Source organism: Dryas octopetala, chromosome 7, assembly GCF_963921425.1.
Source record: "Dryas octopetala chromosome 7, drDryOcto1.1, whole genome shotgun sequence".
Taxonomy (NCBI): Eukaryota; Viridiplantae; Streptophyta; class Magnoliopsida; order Rosales; family Rosaceae; genus Dryas; species Dryas octopetala.
Window position 1 is genome coordinate 15,648,308 of NC_141372.1, and position 22,349 is coordinate 15,670,656.

The 22,349-nt window shown below is 35.4% G+C and overlaps 1 protein-coding gene across 1 annotated transcript; it reads left to right on the forward strand.

Annotated features, from left to right (window-relative positions):
• Window positions 1–10,770: 10,770 nt before the first annotated feature.
• On the forward strand, window positions 10,771–22,043 carry LOC147280048 (putative RNA-dependent RNA polymerase 3). The gene is made up of 19 exons (XM_086250156.1): window positions 10,771–11,253; window positions 11,619–11,730; window positions 11,886–12,015; window positions 12,742–12,816; window positions 13,334–13,523; window positions 14,243–14,441; window positions 14,551–14,638; window positions 14,758–14,898; window positions 15,508–15,582; window positions 15,728–15,799; window positions 16,970–17,076; window positions 17,205–17,353; window positions 17,568–17,793; window positions 18,481–18,709; window positions 19,601–19,761; window positions 20,303–20,465; window positions 20,873–21,011; window positions 21,118–21,284; window positions 21,396–22,043. Exons 1-19 carry the CDS (start codon window positions 10,797–10,799, stop codon window positions 21,636–21,638), a joined length of 3,123 nt encoding a protein of 1,040 aa, XP_086106282.1. The 5' UTR covers window positions 10,771–10,796; the 3' UTR covers window positions 21,639–22,043.
• The last annotated feature ends 306 nt before the right edge of the window (window positions 22,044–22,349 follow it).

Here is a 22,349-nt window from a genome sequence, read left to right on the forward strand (position 1 = left end):
ATGTTCAAACCACAAATACATACAAGTCCAAAGAAAAAAAAAAAAACCCTAAAAATTGAAAAATCTGATTGTACTTGTTAGTAGATCAATAACACGATGATGCTATTGACTAACAATTACAAAGGCAAAAGCGTTTGAAGGTTCGAACCACTGAAGATGTGGCAGTTGAAATTCTCTCCAGACTTCTTTTCAAATCTCTGGTTTGGGTCCAATCAATATATGAAGCACGCAAGCTCTTATGATGATCGATCCCCATTTTATTTTCCAACACCTCAATGGAAAAGAAAACAAGGAAAATGGGTGTCTTCTGGTAAAACATCGCAAGAATATCATTTCTTTGCTTTCCCCAGGCACAAGTGGTTACCTATAATGGATTCTAAGCACCTGAAATTTGTGGGACTTATGACTTGCTTTGTGTAACTCTTGATAATTTCCTAATTTTGTGTCACCTATAATTTTAAGAAATCCAGAGATTAGAGATTTTTTATCCTTCCAGACTATGATAATGTGTAGGACTGTGGCATTGCTCAACCAAACAAGTAAAAAATACAATCTTCACCAACCTTTGGTCATGAATAAGTGGGTGGTACCCAAATCAATAAGTAATGCCACAAACCTACATATTATGCACATCGACAGTACCAATAAGATTGTCTAGGAGGATCCAAAATTCCCTTGTGGCAGGGTTCCACAAAATTATAGGTGACCCAAAATTAGCACAATCATGATGAGCTACACAAAGCAAGCCATTAAAAGCTTCTCACACATTTCAGGTGATTACATACCATATATATAGTCTGATACTCTGGTAAATCATTGATCCGATTGAATATATATTCATAATTTCAAATAAGACTTTCTCATGATTGTTTCCAAAAATCCTTCCAAGATTGCTGTAAATAAGAAGATAAGTAGATATGTTAGCAGAAAAAAAAAAAAAAAAGGGGTAAAATTCATGAGTAGATGTAATGAATCGTACACTTGTGAGATCTTGAAAGTAAGTTTAACGTAAATTTTCAATATAATTCTTGTACCAATTGGGGAATTATTGATAACTACAGTAGCATCTTCCATAAAAACCATTTAGTTAGTACAAGAAAAAATGATCATATAAGCTATTGAACATTATGTGGAAGTATTTAAGGTCATGTATAAAAGATTTTATATAAAATTTAAAGGAAGCATAAACCTTATTAAATTAGAGAAAAAAAATTAAGATTGAGTGAAAACTAAGTTTACTTTGTAGAAATATATGATCTTACAATGGAAACATGTCATGGCCGGAATTGTAGAAACTTTATAACACCGGCCGGTGGTTTCAAAACTCTTTGAATTGGCTCATTGATTATTTTCTAATGCTTAACCAAGCCTAATATTCGATCTATTCATTTATAGTTAATAAAAAAAAGAGTTCTGATAATATTATAAAAATGTAATTAATTTCGTATCTACTAGTGAGATATTTTGCACCTCGCATTTATTAAGTGGATACGATTTTGTGATATTGGAAAGTTAAGTCAATCATTAATGCTCAAAATTAGTTAAGTCAAATGTTGTGGGGAATTTATTGGGACAATTTTTGGCAGAGCTTTTTACCGGCCAAACAAATAATTTGCACTTTAACAATTAGTCACAATTGGAAATTTAGAGGGAAAAAACAATAAAAAAGACTAAAACACACCTATTCTGAAAAAGAAATTCCAAACATACCCTTCTAAATTTCTCTTTACACCTTTCATTTTGAAAGAACTTAACTTACCCCTTTTTTTGGGACAACTAAACCTAACTTACCCTTAAATAATGCTAAAGATAGAAAAAAAAAATTAAAAAACCCAACAACCCCACCCAAACCAGGCACTAGTCCATCCACCAAACCACACCTCCTTACTATCACTGGTTTGATGAGTGTGCATTTTGCATCATTTTATGATACTAATTCCCTAACCTAAAGTGTTAGAACTCGATACTTTTGTGTTTGTTGTCTTGTTTTTGTATTTTTAGGTCAAATAAAGCATAAATAGAAAAGAGAAACAAATGGAGCTGTTTTAGGACATTTCCTTGTCAAACTAGGAAAATGGGTCAATTCCTAGTCAAACCAGAAAAAAAAAAAAAAAAAAAGCAAAAATCCTAGTCAAATGAGGATTCCTAGTCACAAGAGAAAACATCAAGCCCAGAACCATCATAGCCAGAAATGAGAAACCTAATCCTACTAGGGAATTTCTAACTATGTAAGAAATCCTAATTGGAGCAGAAATTCTTGGTTGAACTAAAAGAACCTAACCCTACTAGGAAAAGGGTCCTAATGAGATTAGGAGTCACTAGGGGCAATATGATCATTATGAAAAGTAAAAATGGACAAGGAATCCTACATCTACAAGGAATCATAGTGCATAAAAATGGACAAGGAATCTTTCATGATAGGATGTTCGGCAGGTGCCCACCGAATAGTGCATAAATGTCTAAAATTATTACACAACTCTCGTTCAGTGGGCACCTTCTGAATATAATGCAAATGTTCGGCAGACACTTGCCGAACATAATACAAATATTTGGTCCTGGTTGTTGATTGTTTTCTTAGAACAAAATAAAATACATATTATATTCTAAGTATACTCGCAAGTACATGAATCGCATCAATAGCAAAGCGTACAAGTACGAGATCAATCCCACAGGGAATGATTAATACACAATAAATCAATTCAATTAATAAATTAGAATAACTAAACGGGGGGTTTGGGAGTTGGAAACGCACGCACACACACATTAAACTATCTTGCAATGCTAAGCATTCAACCATCAATTCAAACAAGCATACTCTAACCATCCAAGGCTAATGATAAATCAATTTAAACACAACATATCAAAGTTTGACTGCTAAAAAGGTTTGGCTAGTTACTTTCTCGCAATTGTTCCTCTAAGACATAATTAAGAGCTTCTTAAGTCTCTCCTAATCAGTTAACTTACATGTTCCCTAGTACTAAACTAAAGCAGTTGTTACCCATGTAAGAGTCATTAAGCATTATGAGAACGTCAAACATGCACAACATACAAACTTTGACTATTTCCTTGTAGAGGTCCTACAAAACCATTACCAAGAATAATTTCTTATTCCCTTGTTACTTATGATTTAGTGTCTTTGACTATTTCACAGCTAAACCTAACAAATAAACTAGATGCAATTACCCTAAGGTGATCAGTCAAAGAGTGCATACAGCTAGCAAGCGGATTCTAAGAAAGAGACGGATAAACGATTTGTTAGAGTATGACAAATATGAAAATCAACCTACAACTTAACATGCGAGATAAGATAAATTACTACATAATTAAAATAGAGAAACAAAACTGAAATAGATAAATAAATTCTCAATCCATGTTGGTTAACAAACTAATTAAAATCTAGAATTCCAAAAGAAAATAAAACTGAAAATCAAAGAAAATATCATAAGGAGGCTGCGGCACAAGAGAGGAGAAGAATGGAGAAACCTAAGCAGCAAGGAGACTTACGGCAAGGTGAGCTAGGGCTGCAACAAGGTCTCTCACTCTCTCTCTTGTCACGCTTCTCTCTCTCTCTCTCTCTTTCTAAATTTTTGTGAACTGATAGAACTTCCAAAACTCCTCAATTGTGAGAGAGTAGGATGTATTTATAGAAGTAGGGTAAGAATTTCTTGTGAGGCAAGGCATAGGGGTGTGTGCGGCTATGGTTTTAAAACACACATGGGCTGCTGCAAGTTGCTCACGCATTGGGCTTAAGTGACATGCGTATGGCCCTTTAGGGTTTCACTTAAACATGTGCATGGGCTGGCTGCAAGGACTTATCGTGATGGGTTGTTGGGCTGCATGGCTTGCGCATGCATGCATGAGCTTCCACCTCTTGATTTCGACTTCACATAGGCCCATGGCTCATTTGACTTCATGACATGACATAGTTGACCCTTGACCATTGACTTTGACTTCCAATTTCGCCTTTCTCTCCCTCTTGGAGTCAAATTCATTTCTTTACTACATTTGATTCCATGGATGTCTAATATCTTCTAGAAGCTTTTGGAACTTTGACTTGATTGAGTTGACTTTGACGAACTTCTCCTAGTCTTACTATGGTTCCTTGAAGATGTAGGATTCCTTATCCATTTCAACTTCTCATAATGACCATATTTCCCCTAGTGACTCCTAGCATCCTTAAGACTCATTTCCCTAATAGGGTTAGGTTTCCTAGTTCAACAAGGATTGCTGCTCCAATTAGGATTTCTCATTTCCGGCTTGACAATGATGGTTCTAGGCTTGATGTTTCCTCTTGCGACTAAGAATCCTCATTTGACTAAGATTTCTGCTCTTTTCATAGTTTGATCAGGAAATGTCCCAAAACGGCTCCTTTAGCTTCTTTTTCCTTTTTATGCTTCATTTGACCTAAAAACACAAAAACAAGACAATAGACACAAAAGTACCGAGTTCTAACACTCTAGGTTAGAGAATTAGTATTATAAAATGATGCAAAATCCACACTCATCATTGGTCTACCAAATAAAGCGCGAACCTAGATTCATTCATGAGGACAAAAATTAATTTTTTTGTGTTCATGGAGGAAGATGATGGGTTGTTTCAGGTGGGATGTTGCAGGTGAGATCTACTAGCGTAGCGGTGTATGTGGGTTGTCTTGCGGGGGCGGCGAGAGCGATGGGTGAAGCATGGATGTTCGGTGGGAATGTGTTGGCTGGATAGGTTGGGTATGTTATAATAAGTTGGGTAAGGAAAAAACATATAAAAGAGTGGATTGGATATTATTAATAAGGGTATGATAGTAATTTGGGTTGGGTAAAATGAGAAAATATTAATTTCAAAAAAGTAATGGTTGGGTAAATTGAGAAGTTGGGTAAAATAAGAAAATTTTTGGGTATGTTTAGAATTTCCCATAATGTTTTTAAATGAGAGGAAATTTCATCCCAGAGATGAGATTGGTTATCCTATTTCATCTAAGGGTCAAAGATAAGATATATAAGAAATGAGAGGATGAGATGTGAGTGAATGGTGATGTCATGTGTGTGACATCACTGATTACATGACTCCTCAAGGGAGTGTGTGGCATCACAAGGGCCTTAGGGCTCACTTGTGTTGTATGGTTCACATAACTCTCTAATCTCTCTCAAGTCTCTCAAGAACCCTAACCTCAAATTTCCTCTCTTTTTCTCTAGATAATCATCTTTCTCACCAAAACCCTGTTGAGCTAGTTAATCATGCCAATAATCCCTGTCTAGGAGAATTTTTTATTTATTTTTTTGTTAAAGTTGACGAAATGACAATAATCCCTTTGCCACAAATGACAATAATCTCTTTGCCACATTAGTATTTTTAACGGTTTGGATGATAAAATGGACGGAGAAAGATAAAGTAGAACACAATACATAGTTGTAGGTGGTAAAATGAGACAAATAAACATTTGAGTAGTAAAATGAGAATCAACTCAAACTTTAGGTGATATAAACACAATTAAATATATATATACAGGCTCCACTTGTTAATTTTATTAAATTATATATATAAATATGTGGGCCTGAGCAAGTGCTCAGGTTGAAATTTGAAATTTTGAATAGATCATTAGATCCGGGGCGGTTTTTTTGGGGATTCCCCTAGTATAATTGAAGAATACTGTAGCACGAAAAGATAGGTTTCATGAGTAATCAGAAAAGTCACGGTTGTGCTTGCTTTCTCTTGTAAGAGAATCTAGCTAAGATGGTGATCAAAAAAAGAAGGCTTTTTTTGCATAAATAGCACCTGGACTATAGGGGGTGTGCTCCCGTACCACCCAATCTTTTTTTCTTGCTAATTTACCACCCATAGTTTATTTCACGTGACAATTTGCCACCTCCTGTTAGAATCCGTCCATCTGAGCATTAAAAACAAACATGTGATAGTCACGTGGAAGGGCATTTATGTCAAATTCACATGAATTGACTATATGGACTGTTGGTGAACGACAATCAAAGAAATCTGAAGAAATCTGAAAGAGATAAAAAAGGTAAAGTACGTAAAGGTGGAGAGAGAGTGCGAGAGAGGCAGAGGTAGAGAGATTTAGGTTTTTATTTTGGTAAGGGTTGTTGAAGAATTGAAGCCAAGAATCAATTGAGGTGGGAATCTTGACTGCAAATTGTTGTAGACTTTTGATGGATGATCGAGATAGGGAATTTGGGGACCCTCCAAACTATGGTATGTGTCCCTTTGTGCGACATTGTATAATAAACTCATGCTTTTGCACAGTGTGTGGCCATGGTGTTGTCTTTATATACTACTAATTGATTCTCTTGAATAGCTTTTGTATGGGTTTTGATTTTTTTTTTTTTTGGTGTTATGGGTTAGTGGTCCTTTGCTATGTTGGTTCTTTATTGTCAATTACTCAATCTTTTAGCTGCTTATGATAATTGTTTATTGCTCACCGTGACCTCCACTTGTGGTTCTTTATTGTCAACATTTGTTATGCTTAAGCCATTGTGTTTTGTCTGTTGTGTTGCTGTTGATCTACTCTATTCTATTTGGTCTTTTGTTTTTTATTATTATTGCCCAAATTGCTACAAAAAAAAAATAAAAAATAAAAATTGCTGCAGGCTGAAAAGAACCAAATGGTCCAAAATGAAAGCTAGTTAGTATTTGAGAAGTCCAAATACTACATGCAGCAAACATGCTATTTCTTATTGGCACTAAATGGTGTGTAGAAATATCTATATTGAGATTTGAGAAGTTAGTATTTGTTTAAGAAATCTACCAAACATGCTATTTTTTGGAGTCTGCATGCAGCAAATAAATTAAACTACCTTTAATTCAATTATAAGCAAAAACCAAATGGTGCAGTAAAAATTCATTGTTCAATTAATCACAAAATTAGCAAATAAAATCAACTATCAGCAAAAACTTATTGTTCAATTAATCACAAAATTAATGCTAGAGTTTGCATTGTATTTTTTTAAATTCATTTTATTCTTTGTACTATAACTTGTATAAATTTTACTATGAGTTGCACTTTATATTGCACTTTGTATAACTTGTTTATTGTGCAGATGGTCAAATTTCTCACTTTTTCACATCTGAAGTTTATGAGATGTTGGCTTCTATGACTGTACCTCAACCACACCACCCACCACCTCAGAGACCTCACTCACCAGTGCTTGAACTTGAGCGACACCAATCCCCATTGCCTCAACCACAAGCTACACATGAGGATGATGAATTGGTGGATGTAGAGGTGAGAGAGGATGAAGAAGATTCAGAATTTGTAGATTCTGATTATGAACAGAATCCTGCAGATACTTCTATACATGTGGAGGATGATGATTTTACATTCGAGGAGAATGTTGAAGCTGCTAGTAGGGAAGAAATTCAAAGTGAGCTGCCACCAGAGGATCCATTGTCTGATGAGGCAAACACTGATGAGCTTATAAGCCTAGATGGTAGCTCTAGTGATGATGAGGTTAACCAAGTTGTGAAGAAAAAAAAGAAGAGGTTGCCAAGATTCAAACAATTTAGGAGAGCTACTGATTTAAGAACAGTGAAGCCTGAATTAGGTCAATCATATGCCTGTGCAGATGATTTTAGAGCAGCTGTGAAGGAACACTTCATTAATGAAGGTAGATTGTACAAGTTTCCAATCAATGATTATTATAAGGTACAAGCTAAGTGCAAGGCGGATGGTTGCCCTTGGCTTATCTATGCATCAATGGATGGGAAGCCGAGTAGGACCAAGCCTTTGTGGGTGAAGACTTTTGTTGGGACTCACTTATGTAATAGGGATGAGAACAAGAATTGTATTAGAAGTTCTTGGTTGGCTGAAAGGTATGAAGACGATTTGAGAATGAACCCTACAATGGATGTTGGCATAATTAAAGCTAAGGTGAGGAAAGACTATATGAGTGACATATCTAGATGGCAGGCATACAAAGCTAGGTCAAAGGCAAATCTAAAGCTTGTTGGTTCTTATCAGGAGCAGTATAGGAAGCTTTGGGACTATACTGCTGTTCTTAGGAAATATAACCCTACCAGTACAATCAAAATGAAAACAACATTGGAGGGTAGAAAGGCTAGGTTTCAGAGATTGTATGTATGCTTTGCAGCCCTTAGGCAAGGGTTTCTACTTGGGTGTAGGCCTGTTGTGGGAGTAGATGGGTGTCATTTAAAAGGACCTCATCCTGGACAGCTTCTAACAGCAGTTGGCATAGATGGAAACAATGGAATGTTTCCTATTGCTTATTCTGTAGTTGAAATTGAGAATAAGAGCAGTTGGTCTTGGTTTTTGAAATTGTTGATGCAAGACTTAGATATTGAAGATGGGCATGGCTGGGTGTTTATGAGTGACAAACAAAAGGGGTTGATAGGAGCTGTGGAGTCTTTAATGCCTAAGGCTGAACATAGACATTGTGTTAGGCATCTTTATAACAATTTCAAAGGGAGATATCAAGGTTTGGAGCTTAAACAAATCTTATGGTCAGCTGCAAGGGCTACAACTATAGAATGGTTTGACACTGAGTTAGAGAAAATGGAGAAATTAGATGAACATGCTACCAATTGGTTGAGGGATACCAATGCTTCCCATTGGAGCATATCACACTTCAGTGAGGATCCAAAATGTGATATTTTGTTGAACAACTTGTGTGAGGCTTTTAATGCATCCATCTTGGATGCTAGAGATAAGCCAATTCTGAGTATGTTGGAGAGGATAAGGATGTATTTGATGTTAAGGATGGCAAATCAGAGAGCAGCTTGTGACAAATGGGTAGGTGAGATTGGACCAAGAATTCGAGCTATCATTGAGAAGAATAGGGTTGACAGTAGCTTGTGCATTGCATATTATACAGGTGAGAAAAAATATCAAGTGGAACATATGCATAATAGAATATATGAGGTAGACTTGGCAAGGCACCATTGCTCTTGCAGAAGATGGAATCTCACAGGGATACCTTGTGGACATGCAATTGCATGCATTGGAAGAAGACATGAAGACCCTGTTCTGTATGTCCATTCTTGCTATAAGAAGGATGCATGGAAAAGGTCATATGAGCCATTCATTCACCCTATACCCAATAATGATCAATGGGAAAAACAAAAAGATGGGGTTGAAATAATACCCCCCCACTACAAAAAACAACCTGGCAGGCCTAAAAAAAATAGGATAAGAGAGGCTGGTGAACCACCTGCACCACCCACTGGGAACAAGCTGCCAAGAACCTACCACATCACCATTTCATGCACAAAGTGTGGGGAACAAGGTCACAATCAAAGGACATGTGGGAGGAGAAAGGGCATAAGTGCTCAGGTGGAATATTATCTACACTTTGTGATTTTTTAGCAATTAATTTATATTAATTTAATTTAATAGTCTTAAACTTTTAACTGTAGGGTCAAGTGAATGATAGTGTTTCAGAAGCATCAACTTCATTTGTGGAGCCTACGAATGCAACTTACCATACTCCACAGGTAGTTCAATTAACTAATGAATTGATTGTGATACATGTGGTGTGCCATTACTTGATTAAATAAAGAATTCATATGGGTGCATGCCACTTCTCAGGTTGAAGGGAGTAATGAACCACCAAGTGCACTAGTGAATGCAAGACCAAGTGCACCAGTTAATGCAACTGCCTCAAGCAGCCATCCAGTCAGACCAACTGCCTCAAGCAGCCAACCAAATGCCTACATGTCATTTCCAACACAGTCCTACATGACAACCACTCGATTGAAGAAAATGATCACTAAGTCACCTGCAAAGAAAAGAAGGATTTGGAAATCATAGGAGATGAATTTATTGTATTTTAGTGCTGTTAATGATCTAATTTGGTGCTTCTTATAAATTTGGTGTATTTTGGTGCTACTGAGGCTCTTTTGAAACTTTGCACAGGGTTTAGGACCTTCTTTTGGATCTACATGTATGGGTTTAATTATGTAAACTTCTTTTGGAACTTGATGTATTAACAGGTGTAGCTACCTTATTTTGGTCCTTTCATGTAACTGTTTATGCATATTAGTGTTGGAGTTTGACACTTGTTTCTGCAATGTTTTGGTCCTTTCATGGAGTTTGAAATTTCTTTGCTTTGAATACCTTAGTTGGATTGTATTGCACATATTCTATGAATTGATTTCTTCTGATAACATATGGTACTATATAAATTTGTTTGCTTTTATTTTTTCTGTTATATTAGAGATAAAATATACCATTAAGTGCTGCAAAACCATGGTTCTCCTATGCTCCTTTTTTATTTGTCTCTTTTTTTTTTTTTTTGGCCAATTTATTTATTTCTTGATGAGCCATAAAATAGCTAAAACATTTTACCTTTATAGCCAACAAGAGGTATGAGGGAAAGATAACTGTTGTTTTTAGAGGGATCACCAAATTTGGCGCTTAAATGGCTAAGGTGGAAGGAAAAGTGAGGGAAACACAAATCTAACTTGATTTGACGATAATGTCCCTGCTTTTAACACTCAAATGGATGTATTCTAACGGAAGGTGGCAGATTGTCACGAGAAACAAACTATGGGTGGTAAATTGGCAAGAAAAAAAGATTGGGTGGTATGATAGCACACCCCCTATAGTCCAGGTGCTATTTGTGCAAAAAAGCCAAAAAAGAAAACAAAGAGCAGAGAATCTCAACTGCACTGTAGAAGTACTTTTTTTTTATGGAAATGAAAGTTTTCTTCTTTGTGTTTTTTCCTTGTAAATTTAATATATTAATGCTGCTATTAATAGTAGTTTCCACTCTCCACTTTCCAGAAAAAGCAAGCAGCTAGCTTCATGATTTCTCGGTTGGTGTCGTACAATAACAATGTACCAGAACGGCAACAACATGACGGAGCTTTCAGCAACTGCCGTGGGCGGCGGTTCTAGTTCTCCGGCGCAGCAACTCCAAGAAGCAAATGCATTTCTACCTCCGTCCGTGGAGCAACTGCTGAACCGAATCTGCGTCGAGAGGAACCAGACCCAGCCGGACGCCAATGTCCGGCGGTGGCTCGCCACCCTAAGCGAGGACCTGGCGGTCAAGCTCCTCCTCACAATCTACAGCAGCAAAGAAATCAAAACCCTGAGTGGCTTCATCAGCTACCTGCTCCGCCAACCACCCTATAATTCCTCCTCCTCCTCTCCTCACTCTCCTTCTCCGTCCAAAGCTCTCCGTACTTCTCCTTCCTATTCCTCTGCTTCGCCTTCAAAACCTGTAATGGCTTCTCCGTTTCAAAGCGGGTCTGCTGGTCTTACTCCTCGACGACTTCAAATGAGTCCCCAAGGTTTTTCATTCCTCTAACACCTTCGCATTTTCCACATATTTATCAATTTCTCTCTCTCTCTCTCTCTCTCTCTCTCTCTCTCTCTCTCAGTCTGGCCTGTTTGGGAGTGCTTCTATAGGAAGCGCTTTCACTAGAAGCGTTTTTGTTAGAAGCACATAGATTTTTTTGAAAAAAATTCAAAAAAAAATCCAAGTGCTTTTGTTAAACGTACTTGAAAGCACTAACTAAGGAAGCACTTTCACCAAAAAGCATTTCTTTTTATAACGCAAAAACACTTTTTAAATTTTTTTACTAAACGCAAATAAAAGCGTTTTTATTATCTAAAAGCACTGTCAAACAAGCTCTCAGAGTGTGTGTTGGTACAGCTGAGACTCCGACTCGGTCACCAGGTCCAGAGCAACCGGAACAAGCACAGTTAGAAGCTCTCGGTGAACTGGAGTTCAGAAAACAGTTTCTAATGCTAAGTTATGGTGGAGTGTATGTGAAAGCTTTTTTCTTTTCCTCTCTTTTTGTTGCTTGTTTGGTTTTGGTTTGTTTTTTTTTTTTTTTTTTAGCTACTCTGATTTTGACGGGTCTTTAAATTTTCTGTTTTTATTTATTTATTTATTTTTTCTGTTGTTTTGGTTTTTTAGGATGACATTAAAATGTTCTATATCGGCAGAGGATATTAGGAGGTGGAAGCATTTGCCAATGCGAGCATTTGAGGCGAAAGTTTGGGAAGTTTTGGGTCGAAATTTTATCAGCAAGGAAGACCGAAGAATGGTAACTACAACTCTCTGATTCTTGCTCATCTGTAAATAAATAGTTCACCTTAATCTTCATTAATTGATTTTCACTCCTTTTCTGCTCTATTTTTTATTTAAGTTCCGGGAAAGAATATCGGAATTTTAACCATGTTCACTGCCATTGGGAATTCAGGCATTTCAATTTGGGTGCTTTTCTGTAAAAACACAAATTTATTGGGTAATTGGTTGCAGAAGATCCTTACTTCACACTGATCGTTTGAGCTATAGCAGTATAGGCTGTATAGCTTATGCCCTGCATAAATGATTCATGGCAATCCTAACCAAGTACAAATAAATAAAGTTAATAAGGGAATGATGCATTACTGACAATTTAAAGAGTAGATCATAATTCTTATTTGAGTTTATATAGCCAAACTACCTTTGCTGAAAATTCCATAATGCTGAAACTACCCTGGTTAAAACCTTTTTACTCATTAGTTTCATACTTTGGTAATTTAAATTTTATAAGTAATTCTAGAATTCAGTGACTTAATTCCGAGGTTAAAGTATTAATTAATAACTTGTTTCATAGTTTTTAAGGTATTGAGATAAAGATTTCTGCCCCATCATTGTTAGCTTCATTTAAAAAAAAAAAAAACTCTTTAATGAATCATTGTTAGCTTCTTTAGTATAGGCATCACCCAACCTTGTATCCATTACTGTATCTTCCTGGTGACCCTTTCATGTTTTTGGTTTATCATAGGCTGTTGATTGGGATCCTGGACAAACGCACATCTACCATTGTTATGTTTCAGTAGATGGGAGCTACAAATTCAAGGTTTGTACTTCTACTCCCCAGTATATGTGTAATCACACACAAACATGTGTTTGTACATTTGTATATGCGTACACACAAGGAGCAAAAGTTGATAGGTTTCTGAAAGAAACTGTAATGTAGGTAATCATAGTTTACATCCAATCATGAAATGTGGTATCACTGTATCAATAACAACTATGGGCCTACTGAAGGAATCGAGAGGGATCATGTGCTCAGCTTAGGTCTTGTGGGTGGTTTCAAGTTTGAATCTTGTGCATTCGATGTAATTAGAAAACGTTGAACCTTTTTCATGACTGACATTTGATAGCAATTCATTTTATATGCACAGCAAATGAGCTTAGATGCTTTTATTCCATTTTCTTCAAGTTCTAAAGCTCCCACTCGCAATGTATAATCAGCTGATTCATTTTTATTTAATTGTACTAAAATCTTCATGTTTCTGTTGCCATTGTTGACTTGTCATTTTGCATACGTTGTATAAGTGATATCTTCTCATTTCCTTTGACTTTTAATTCAGGGCCCCTATCTAGACAAAACAAAAACTCACTTACAGAAAGTTCTAGGAGATGACAATGTTTTGATGGTCAAATTTGCCGAAGAGGTGGCAGAGACAGGTCCCAGTATTTGTTCCGATAATATTTATTCTACATATAGCAAGGTTGCAAGAGAAGGGATTCTGGTTGGCTTGCGTCGATATCGTTTCTTTGGTATGCCTTAAATGCCTTCGTATGGTGGATTTTGAATTTCCAATGTTTAAGGTGTTTTAATTTCCTAACCTATTTCGGAATTATTTCTATTGTGTACCTTTCTTGATTAGGTTCGTAAGTCTAATTACCTTATGTGAAATAATACGCTTAATATGTGAAATAATAAGCTTGATATAATGAATGCTCCAGAAGAAAAAGAACAAGTTATTAAAATCATAATACTGTATTCTTTCCATGTAATTACAATGATCACATAGACACATATGCATGCATATATATGTATGATCCAGAATTGAAATCATCCATCTGAACATCTTAAGGTGTTTGAGGATATTTTTCTCTTGATTTTTCTTTTATACAGAAACACGTGCTACCATTTATGTAGATATACATCTTCATAATCTTTTACAGACTTGTCTATTAGAAAATCTGTCTATTTGCGGGTCACTTGTTCTTGAATATTATGCCATTCTTATAGTTGGATAATAAGACTTTTTGTTAATTTCGACCATTTGTTAACTTCACATGTCAAAAATAGGATTAAGAATCAGGACATGGTTTGGATTTAAGATTCTATATTTGGAAACTGATTTTTATGTTAATTTCGACATATTTTGTTGAAGTTGTATTTCGATACTTCAACATGTTATATTTTAGTATTAAGTTGAGAATCCTAGCAGAATTGATTTTTTGTCAATCTTAATCTTGTTATGAGTTAGTGTTCAAAGATGGTGGTAAAGAAGAAAAGGAGAAAAATCCAACTTCATCAGCTGTGAAGTGCTATTTTGTTCGCATGGAATCTGATGCCTTTATAGACAGGAATGATGGCTATAAGTTAACTAATAAAACAATTTATGAAGCTAGATGCCTGTTTATGCATGCACATACTCTGCCTAGTGTGGCCAGCTACATGGCTAGGTATGTAAATGTTTGTAGCACAAATAATTTTTATTTTTATTTTTTCAAATGTTGTATAGAAGCATTGTTCCATTATAATTCTAAAGTACCATCCTCATTGGGGACTCAGGTTTTCACTCATTTTATCGAAGACAATCAGCTTGCAAGTAGATATGACACTTGTGAATGTTGTACTCATTGACGATGAATATTGTCTGGTATGATCCTTAAACTATTTTTCCAATGAAAGTTCTGCCTTTCCTGATTATACTTATATTTCCTGTCGGTTCATTTTTCAATTGAAAATGCAGTTTGTTCTTTTTTCTGTGAACTGCAGGATGAATCTGGTAATCATATCTATAGAGACGGAAAAGATCTTATACACACAGACGGCACTGGATTCATATCTGAGGATTTGGCTTTCATTTGTCCGAAGAATTTATTGAAAGGAAAGTTTATCAGCAATGAACAAATCAAGGTTTGTGATTCTATATTGTGGTTCATTTTCTAGGTTTACATTTATTATTTGAAGTATGTTTACTAAGATCATAGTTGAATTATGTTTAACTCTGACTTATCAAGATAAAGATTTTGAAATAAGTGTTTGAAAAAAATTGAGTTTTTCAACTTAATGGACAATCTTTGAGTGTAGACACAGGCATCTTTAAAATGTGAAAATGGGTACAGAGAAAGAATATGTCCACGGCAGTACTTCTTTTGGTATTGGTTCGGTCACCCAATGCTGTTAATAACTTACTTTATAGTTAGGAATAGAAATCAAGCAGAAATGCAGCCTAGCACTTCCATCCATATAATAACAGCTAATGATAGGGTAGTTTGTTACACAGCTAAATTCTTGGTGTGTAAAGCTAATATGTATAATCTGCAAGAGTCATCTTGTGCCCCCAGATTACTTTGTACCTTATGCAATTAATTTCTTTGGCCTATGTCTTAATGCTTGTACTAATCTGAAGTTATGGCTTAGAACTTTATGTTGTCTTCTTATCTTCTGTATTTTCCTTATCCAAAAATACACATACGTTCTACTCTTCTCTGTGCATGGCTTATTTGTTATTTGTGATGTTAGAGACTTCCTAATCCTGATGAACTTGAGGCTAAGGTTCTTGAAAAGAAACAACCAGGTTCTAGAACTCAAGAACCGGTATGTGGATGTAGTATTCCAAATTATTTTTATTCTCTCTTTTGAAGATTCTGTTGAGCTGCATCAGTTCACTTGTGGGCTTGCAATACATTCTCATTTTCATTTTGCTTTTGTTTTCCCCATCTCCCCCTCCTCCCCTCTGTAGCCTTTGCTCATACAGTTCCGACTTTTTGAAAATGGCGCTGCTGTTAAGGGAACTGTTCTTGTCAACAACACGGTATGGTATCTGTCATTTTCTTATGGAATGCCCCTCATATTAAAATTTACTTCTATTGGCAGCCAACTTGATTCCAAGTTTTATGATTACAATTTTCTAATATTCACCACATTGTCTGTAATATTGTAAAAAACACAGTATGCATTTGTCCGTTCGTCTCTGTGAGTGTGCGTGCGTGTGTGTGTGTGAGAGAGAGAGAGAGAGCGAGAGAGAGAGCTTCTCCATGTATGTGCATGTGTCAACTGGAAGTTATTGATTCCATTTAATTGGATTTTTGAGAATATTAATTTCGTATGCTAACAAAATCCATATATAAATTTGATTATTTAAGAAAAACGTGGGAGTTAAAAATTTAAAATAACACTTTTCTCTCTAATATTAAAAATACTTTTGTTAAATAATCAAATTTATATAACCCAACCCTTTTCCCAAGTCTTCCACATGGGTGGGTCCTATGTGGGTCTCACGATATTATTGGTCCCACCTCATGTGAGGGAGAGTTGGGCTCTAAATCATTCTCTAAGCAATTGATATTTCTAAAGTCCAATTCAGCCACTTACACTAAAACTCAAATCCAAATCCCTCATTTTAAATCTTTCCATCCAAATGGACCCTTAAAGAATCCATTTAGATTGATTATTTTGTCATTTTTTTTAAGCAAAGAGATCCTTTTCCAAATTTTTCACTGGAGTTTTAGTTTACGCTAACATGGACCCAGATGAGCCAATTTTGAATGCAGTACAACCTTAACTCAGTAAAAATGCAAAAATTTTGTCATTTGGTTTTTATTGGTACCAAGTGTTCTTATTGGAAAGGATCATTTAAACCCCGGGTAGGAATGTAAATTAATAGACAACATTACAGACATGACCCGGATGATGTTGGTTGAATTTAAACACACCTCTGGGTTAATTGAAATCTCAGTTGGAGCATTCTTTCCTTGTACTGTTCAGGTGGAGGTGACACTCCCAATTCTATCCTTGTTAATTAAAATGTGGGTCTCATCGCTGAAGTAAATGGAAGTAGTACGATCCTAATAAGAAGTTCATGCTTGATCATAGTGCGAAATTTAAGGAATAGTGTCTTAGTTCTGATTACTAGACTTCTCTTCATTCTCTGATTTTTCTAATATTGTACACCATTTTAAATCTTCTATATCAAACTTTGTAGCTGCCACCAAAAACAATCGAAGTTCGACCATCAATGGTTAAAGTTGAGACAGATCCAAAAATTCCAGTTGGTCAGACAGTGAATTCATTCGAGATTGTTGGAACAAGGTCTATCCCTCAATTTAACACTTATATTTGCACAATTTGCATTGCTTTTGCTTTCAGCAGTTGATGTGAAATCTGTTGCTCTGTATCAACTTGGTTATTGCTTTTAACTTCAAGTTTTTATCTTCCAGTAATCCACCTGGGAAGGCATTTTTGTCGAGGAATTTAATTGTACTTCTGTGCCATGGGGGGGTGCCAAACCAATTTTTCTTGGATATACTTATGAAAGCTTTGGAAGATGCTCAGGATGTTTTCCACAATAAGCGTGCAGCATTCAGAGGTGTTAAGATGATATTGCTTAGAACTGAAAAAATGCCAATAACTTTTCTCTTTCTTTTTGGATTATTTGGGATCAAATTAGCAGCTAATTTCTTGTTTGTATCAGTTGATGGGTTAAACGCATTCTAGCAATTTTCTATTTCTTTTATGTTTCACTTACTTCTCACACTATTTTTACTTCATGGATTTCCTGACCTCAGTATCTGTTTTTGCAGTTGCTACTAACCATGGTGAGATAGATGACAATTACAATGTGACAGGAATGATATTATGTGGTATTCCTCTTGAAGAATCATATTTGCAATATCGTCTGTCAATCCTAATGAAAGAGGAAAACAAGAGTCTTAAAAAAGGGAGACTTCATATTCCTGAGTGTTTTTATTTGATGGGGACAGCTGATCCAACAGGGACTTTGAATGAAGATGAAGTTTGTGTTATCCTGTACGTATGATTTCTGGCATGTTTTTCCTCCCTGTTATATAAAACCCATACAATAATTTGATAACATATTTGCTATTACCCTAAAAGATTAACTTGAGATATTCATTTCATTATACTTTCACATTTGTCTTTATATTGCATAGCATAACAATGCCCTCACTTCTCTAGTACTTCATACCCTGCCATGATTTATAAAATACGATTGCTTGAATTAAAAGTTGTATGATAAATGAAAGATATTAATTAATTTGGTTATATTTCTGATGAAACATAGGTATCTATTTTAAAGGTGTAAAGTTCTCCACTTGTATTGGAAGCAATCCATAATTGTAATATTTGCAATTTGGTGAAAAAGTATCAAAATTATTTTCAGAACCGAGTCAACTGACAAAATTATTTGATAATTCTAGGGACACTAATTTATTTTATGATGTATTGGATTATGAACTAATTGTCCCATGTAGAACTGTTTCTAGCATATGGTATGCTACTGTATTTTCCTTCTTTAATTGTATTTTTTTCTAGGTCTGATAATTGTATTATATATACTAAAGTTGTTATTGATGCATTTTTTTTTCTTACTTGATTTTCCTATGTTAATTTTCTTCATATATGTGGAGTTTAGTGTAAATGAATATGGTTCACTTATATTTTGAGGGTGTTTTTTGGGCCTAATGCTATATGTAGTGATAAAGGACAAATGTCGGGGGAGAAAGTATTAGTGTACCGGAATCCTGGTATACACTTTGGTGATATTCACGTTTTAAAGCCCACCTATGTGAAGGAGATGGAATCGTATGTTGGAAATGCCAAGTATGCTATATTCTTCTCTTGCAAAGGTAAACGTTCCGTTGCTGATGAAATGAGTGGTGGAGATTTTGACGGTGGTCTCTACTGGGTCTCAAGAAACCCTCAGGTTGGCGTTTACTTCAAGTTTTATTTCTGACCGGGGAATTCCTTAGGCCCTTTTGGTAAACTGTTTTCCATTATAAAAATAATAATAATAAGAAATAGATATTAAAAAAACAGAATTGGTGTTTGGTACGATAGTTTTTCATCATAGTGCTTTGCTTATGTTTAAACAATCATATTTTGTTTTTGTTGTCAGTCAATTCTCTAGCTTTTCACTATGGTAGTATCCTTATTTTTTTCATTTCAGTTGTCTTTTCCCTGGTGCCATCATCGTTTCATTTTAATATATTACAATCATCTTGATCAGTTGTCAGGTTCTTCTTGCAGTTGTTCAGAACAAGTGAATAAGTTGTTTTATGTAAACCATGGTTGTTGTATCATTGATTTGAAAATTCGACGTGCAAAGACACTAGAAATCTTGACAAATTTATCCATTAAATTGTAAATAATTGCTTATCATACCTCTTAACTATAATGTGCCATCCATTGTAAATAATTTCTTATATGCCATCCATTTCATGCCAAGGAATAAAAATTGGGATTTAAAAATTTTCGAGCATTGGACAGCCGATGTTCTTTTCTAAATCTTTATTTGAGTGGCCTGCATTGCACTTCAATTGTTTCCATACTGATGTGATAACATGGTGGAACAATGTCAATGGTCTAATTTATCACTCAAGTCTCTTCAAAAGCTGAGTCTCTGTTAGTAGTCTCTTGAACTGTTGAACTGATTCAAGAAGAAAACGTTGGACCCTAACACTTCAGCTCACAATGTGTTTGAACACCAAAAAGGGCCAAAGTTCTTAGAGGATTTTTATTTTCATAAATTCATTGATGTTACATTGTTACCTAATTTTCTTTTTATATTTAATGCTTATTATTGGAATTATTTCAGCTATTGGAATTTTTCAAACCAAGTGAACCTTGGGTTCCAACTTCATCAACTACTAAACCAGCTGACCTTTCGGCCAAAAAGAAGAAACCAGCAGACCTTTCGAAGGAAGACCTGGAAGATGAGCTCATTAAACTATTCTTAAGTACTAGGTTTGAACCAAGGTATGCATTTGACTTTTTATTTGTATTAAATTGAAATTCTGGTTTTATTAGGTTCCCAAAGTGTCCTATCTTCTATTTGCTCAATCTTTTACTACTTTTATCCTAAACAAAACCTTTCAGTGTTGTTATGAATGACATGTGAATTGTGAAGCATAGTCCATTAATTATTTTGGCAAAAAAGAAACTTCCAACTATAATTTTTCTTAATTAAATCAAATGTTGGTGACCATTATGAAGTTTCAATTAATTATGAACCAGAAATTAATCCATTTGTCTGCTAGTGTAAATAATTATTGCTATGCATATAATCATGCCAAATTAAAATTTTATTTTCAACTCTTAAAAATGGATTAGAATAGTTTTCATGCTGCTTGATATGGTATTGAATGGTGGATCTCTCTCTTTGTTGTTGGAACTGAGACAACATTCTTTGGCTATACTGTTTATTCTTGAGTTAATGTTTGTATTAAATTTGGGATACACATCCATTGTGAGTTATATTCTTGTGCGCATAACAATTTCTTAATTTTTGCTGTTTCAGTTTTGCTATGGGTGAGGCATCTGATAACTGGCTGGCATTGATGGACCGCTTTTTGACACTAGATGATAGTAATATCGACGAGAAAAACCTTGTGAAGGCAAATATACTGCGGTTGATTGATATATACTATGATGCTCTAGATGCACCAAAAAAAGGTGAAAAGGTTAGTTGTGTGTTTTTTGTTGGTGGTGCCAGTTTGACGATGCAATCATGTGTGTTGTCTACATATGGTAATTGTGTGTCTAACCAAACATTTCAGAGGGCCGACTCGTGTTATATTGTTTGAAGCATGATCCTACAAAATGCATATGCCAGAGGCCCAGACTATTTTCACTAATTTGATATTTTCTGCAACATTAATTCTAGTTGGATTTTGGAGCATTTTATCTGTCTTCAGCTCACCCTTAATTATTTCCCATGCTGTTCTTACGTTCATGCATTGGAATGAGAAATCACTTAATCAGTAGCCAATTCTCAGTTATTTACAGTTGGCATGATCCTTGATTCCGAAGTATATATATTTTGCTTTCAGTTGATTGGCTTTAACTTGCTTTAACTTGTGTGTAACAGGTTGAAGTTCCCAAAGAATTGAAGGTGCAAGCGTTCCCGCATTACATGGAGAAGAAAAATTCTTATACTTCAACTTCCATTTTGGGATTAATATATGACACAGTGGATGCTTATCAAACAGAAGACCCTTGTACCAAAGGTGATAAAAGTAGTACTCTAATATTATTTAGCTGGTTATTAAAATTAAATTCATGTGAATAAACAAGAGTTATGATCCTGTAACATGCTTCCTGCCTCCTATTCAGAAGTTGAGAAACTTCCTGCTTTCGACGTTGAAGTCCCTGAGAACAGCTTGATCGAGTGGAGGACACACTTCCACCGGTACAGGACTGAGATGTGCTCTGCCATGAAAGACAAGAATAAAGAGCGCAAAAATCAGGCTGCCGAAGAGGTCATTATGAAGTATAAAAAGGTGACAGCTTTTAGCTTCATATTTCTTGATCATTCATGACAAACAAACATTTTGGGACTAGTAATGTTTACTGTTTTTGTTTGACCGACTGCTCAATTATCTTTATTGTAGCTTCTGTATGGTGCTGAGGAATTTGAGAAGTGTACAAGGGCCATGGATGAAGTACTTAACGAGGCACTTGCTATATATCATTTGTGGTATGACTGGGCTAGGAGGGAAGGATCTCCCAGTAAATGTGGCTTTGCATGGAAAGTTGCAGGTCCAGCTCTGTTCAAGCTTCACGCCATGCACGCTTCAAAACAAGGTGAAAGGCTGGTTATTGCTTTACCCTCTATTTTGAAGGAGGTTTTGTAATTAATTAATTAATTAATGTGTACAGTGTTCATGTCCTAGATTATTGTCAAGAAAAATGGTGTATATAGCGTAACATTTCTAGTGTAACAGTTAAGTAGTGTAACATTTGTGTCTAGTATTCACTATTCATAGAGATGACATCCCAACTTGGCCAAAAAAATAGAGATGACAACCCAACTTGTGAGGTTTTTGTTTATTGGACACGTGGGCAAAGCAGTAAGGAGCATTTGACCAGATGTCCATACTCTAATCCATACGTGTCTCAATCTGAAAAACCCGAGTTTCCTTGTGCATTAGAAAGAAACTAAGGCTTAGTTTGTTATTCCTCGTGCGTTAGAAAAAAACTCTCGAAGTAAAACAACTGTAAAGTAAAGACAGTTATAAAAAGTGTTTAGTAAATTTTAATGTACTGTTGTGGCGGTTTATAATTATTAAAATATCTATGATGTTAAAAGCATCGTATTAAATTTCAAAAATTTTGGAGAAATTTAGATACAATCCCAAGTATTTTTTGGTGGAAATTTCAAATTTATCTTCACCGAAGAAAATGGGTCTTCCTGCCCACTTGTTTCTTTTATTACCAGTTTTAAATTTTTGCTTACTATATATTGGCCCACAAATAATTTTGCTTACTATAAATAAATAACGTTATAGATATTAGATCCTAAAACATCCAAGATTCCTTTTAATGACACTAGTGGGGCAGGGATT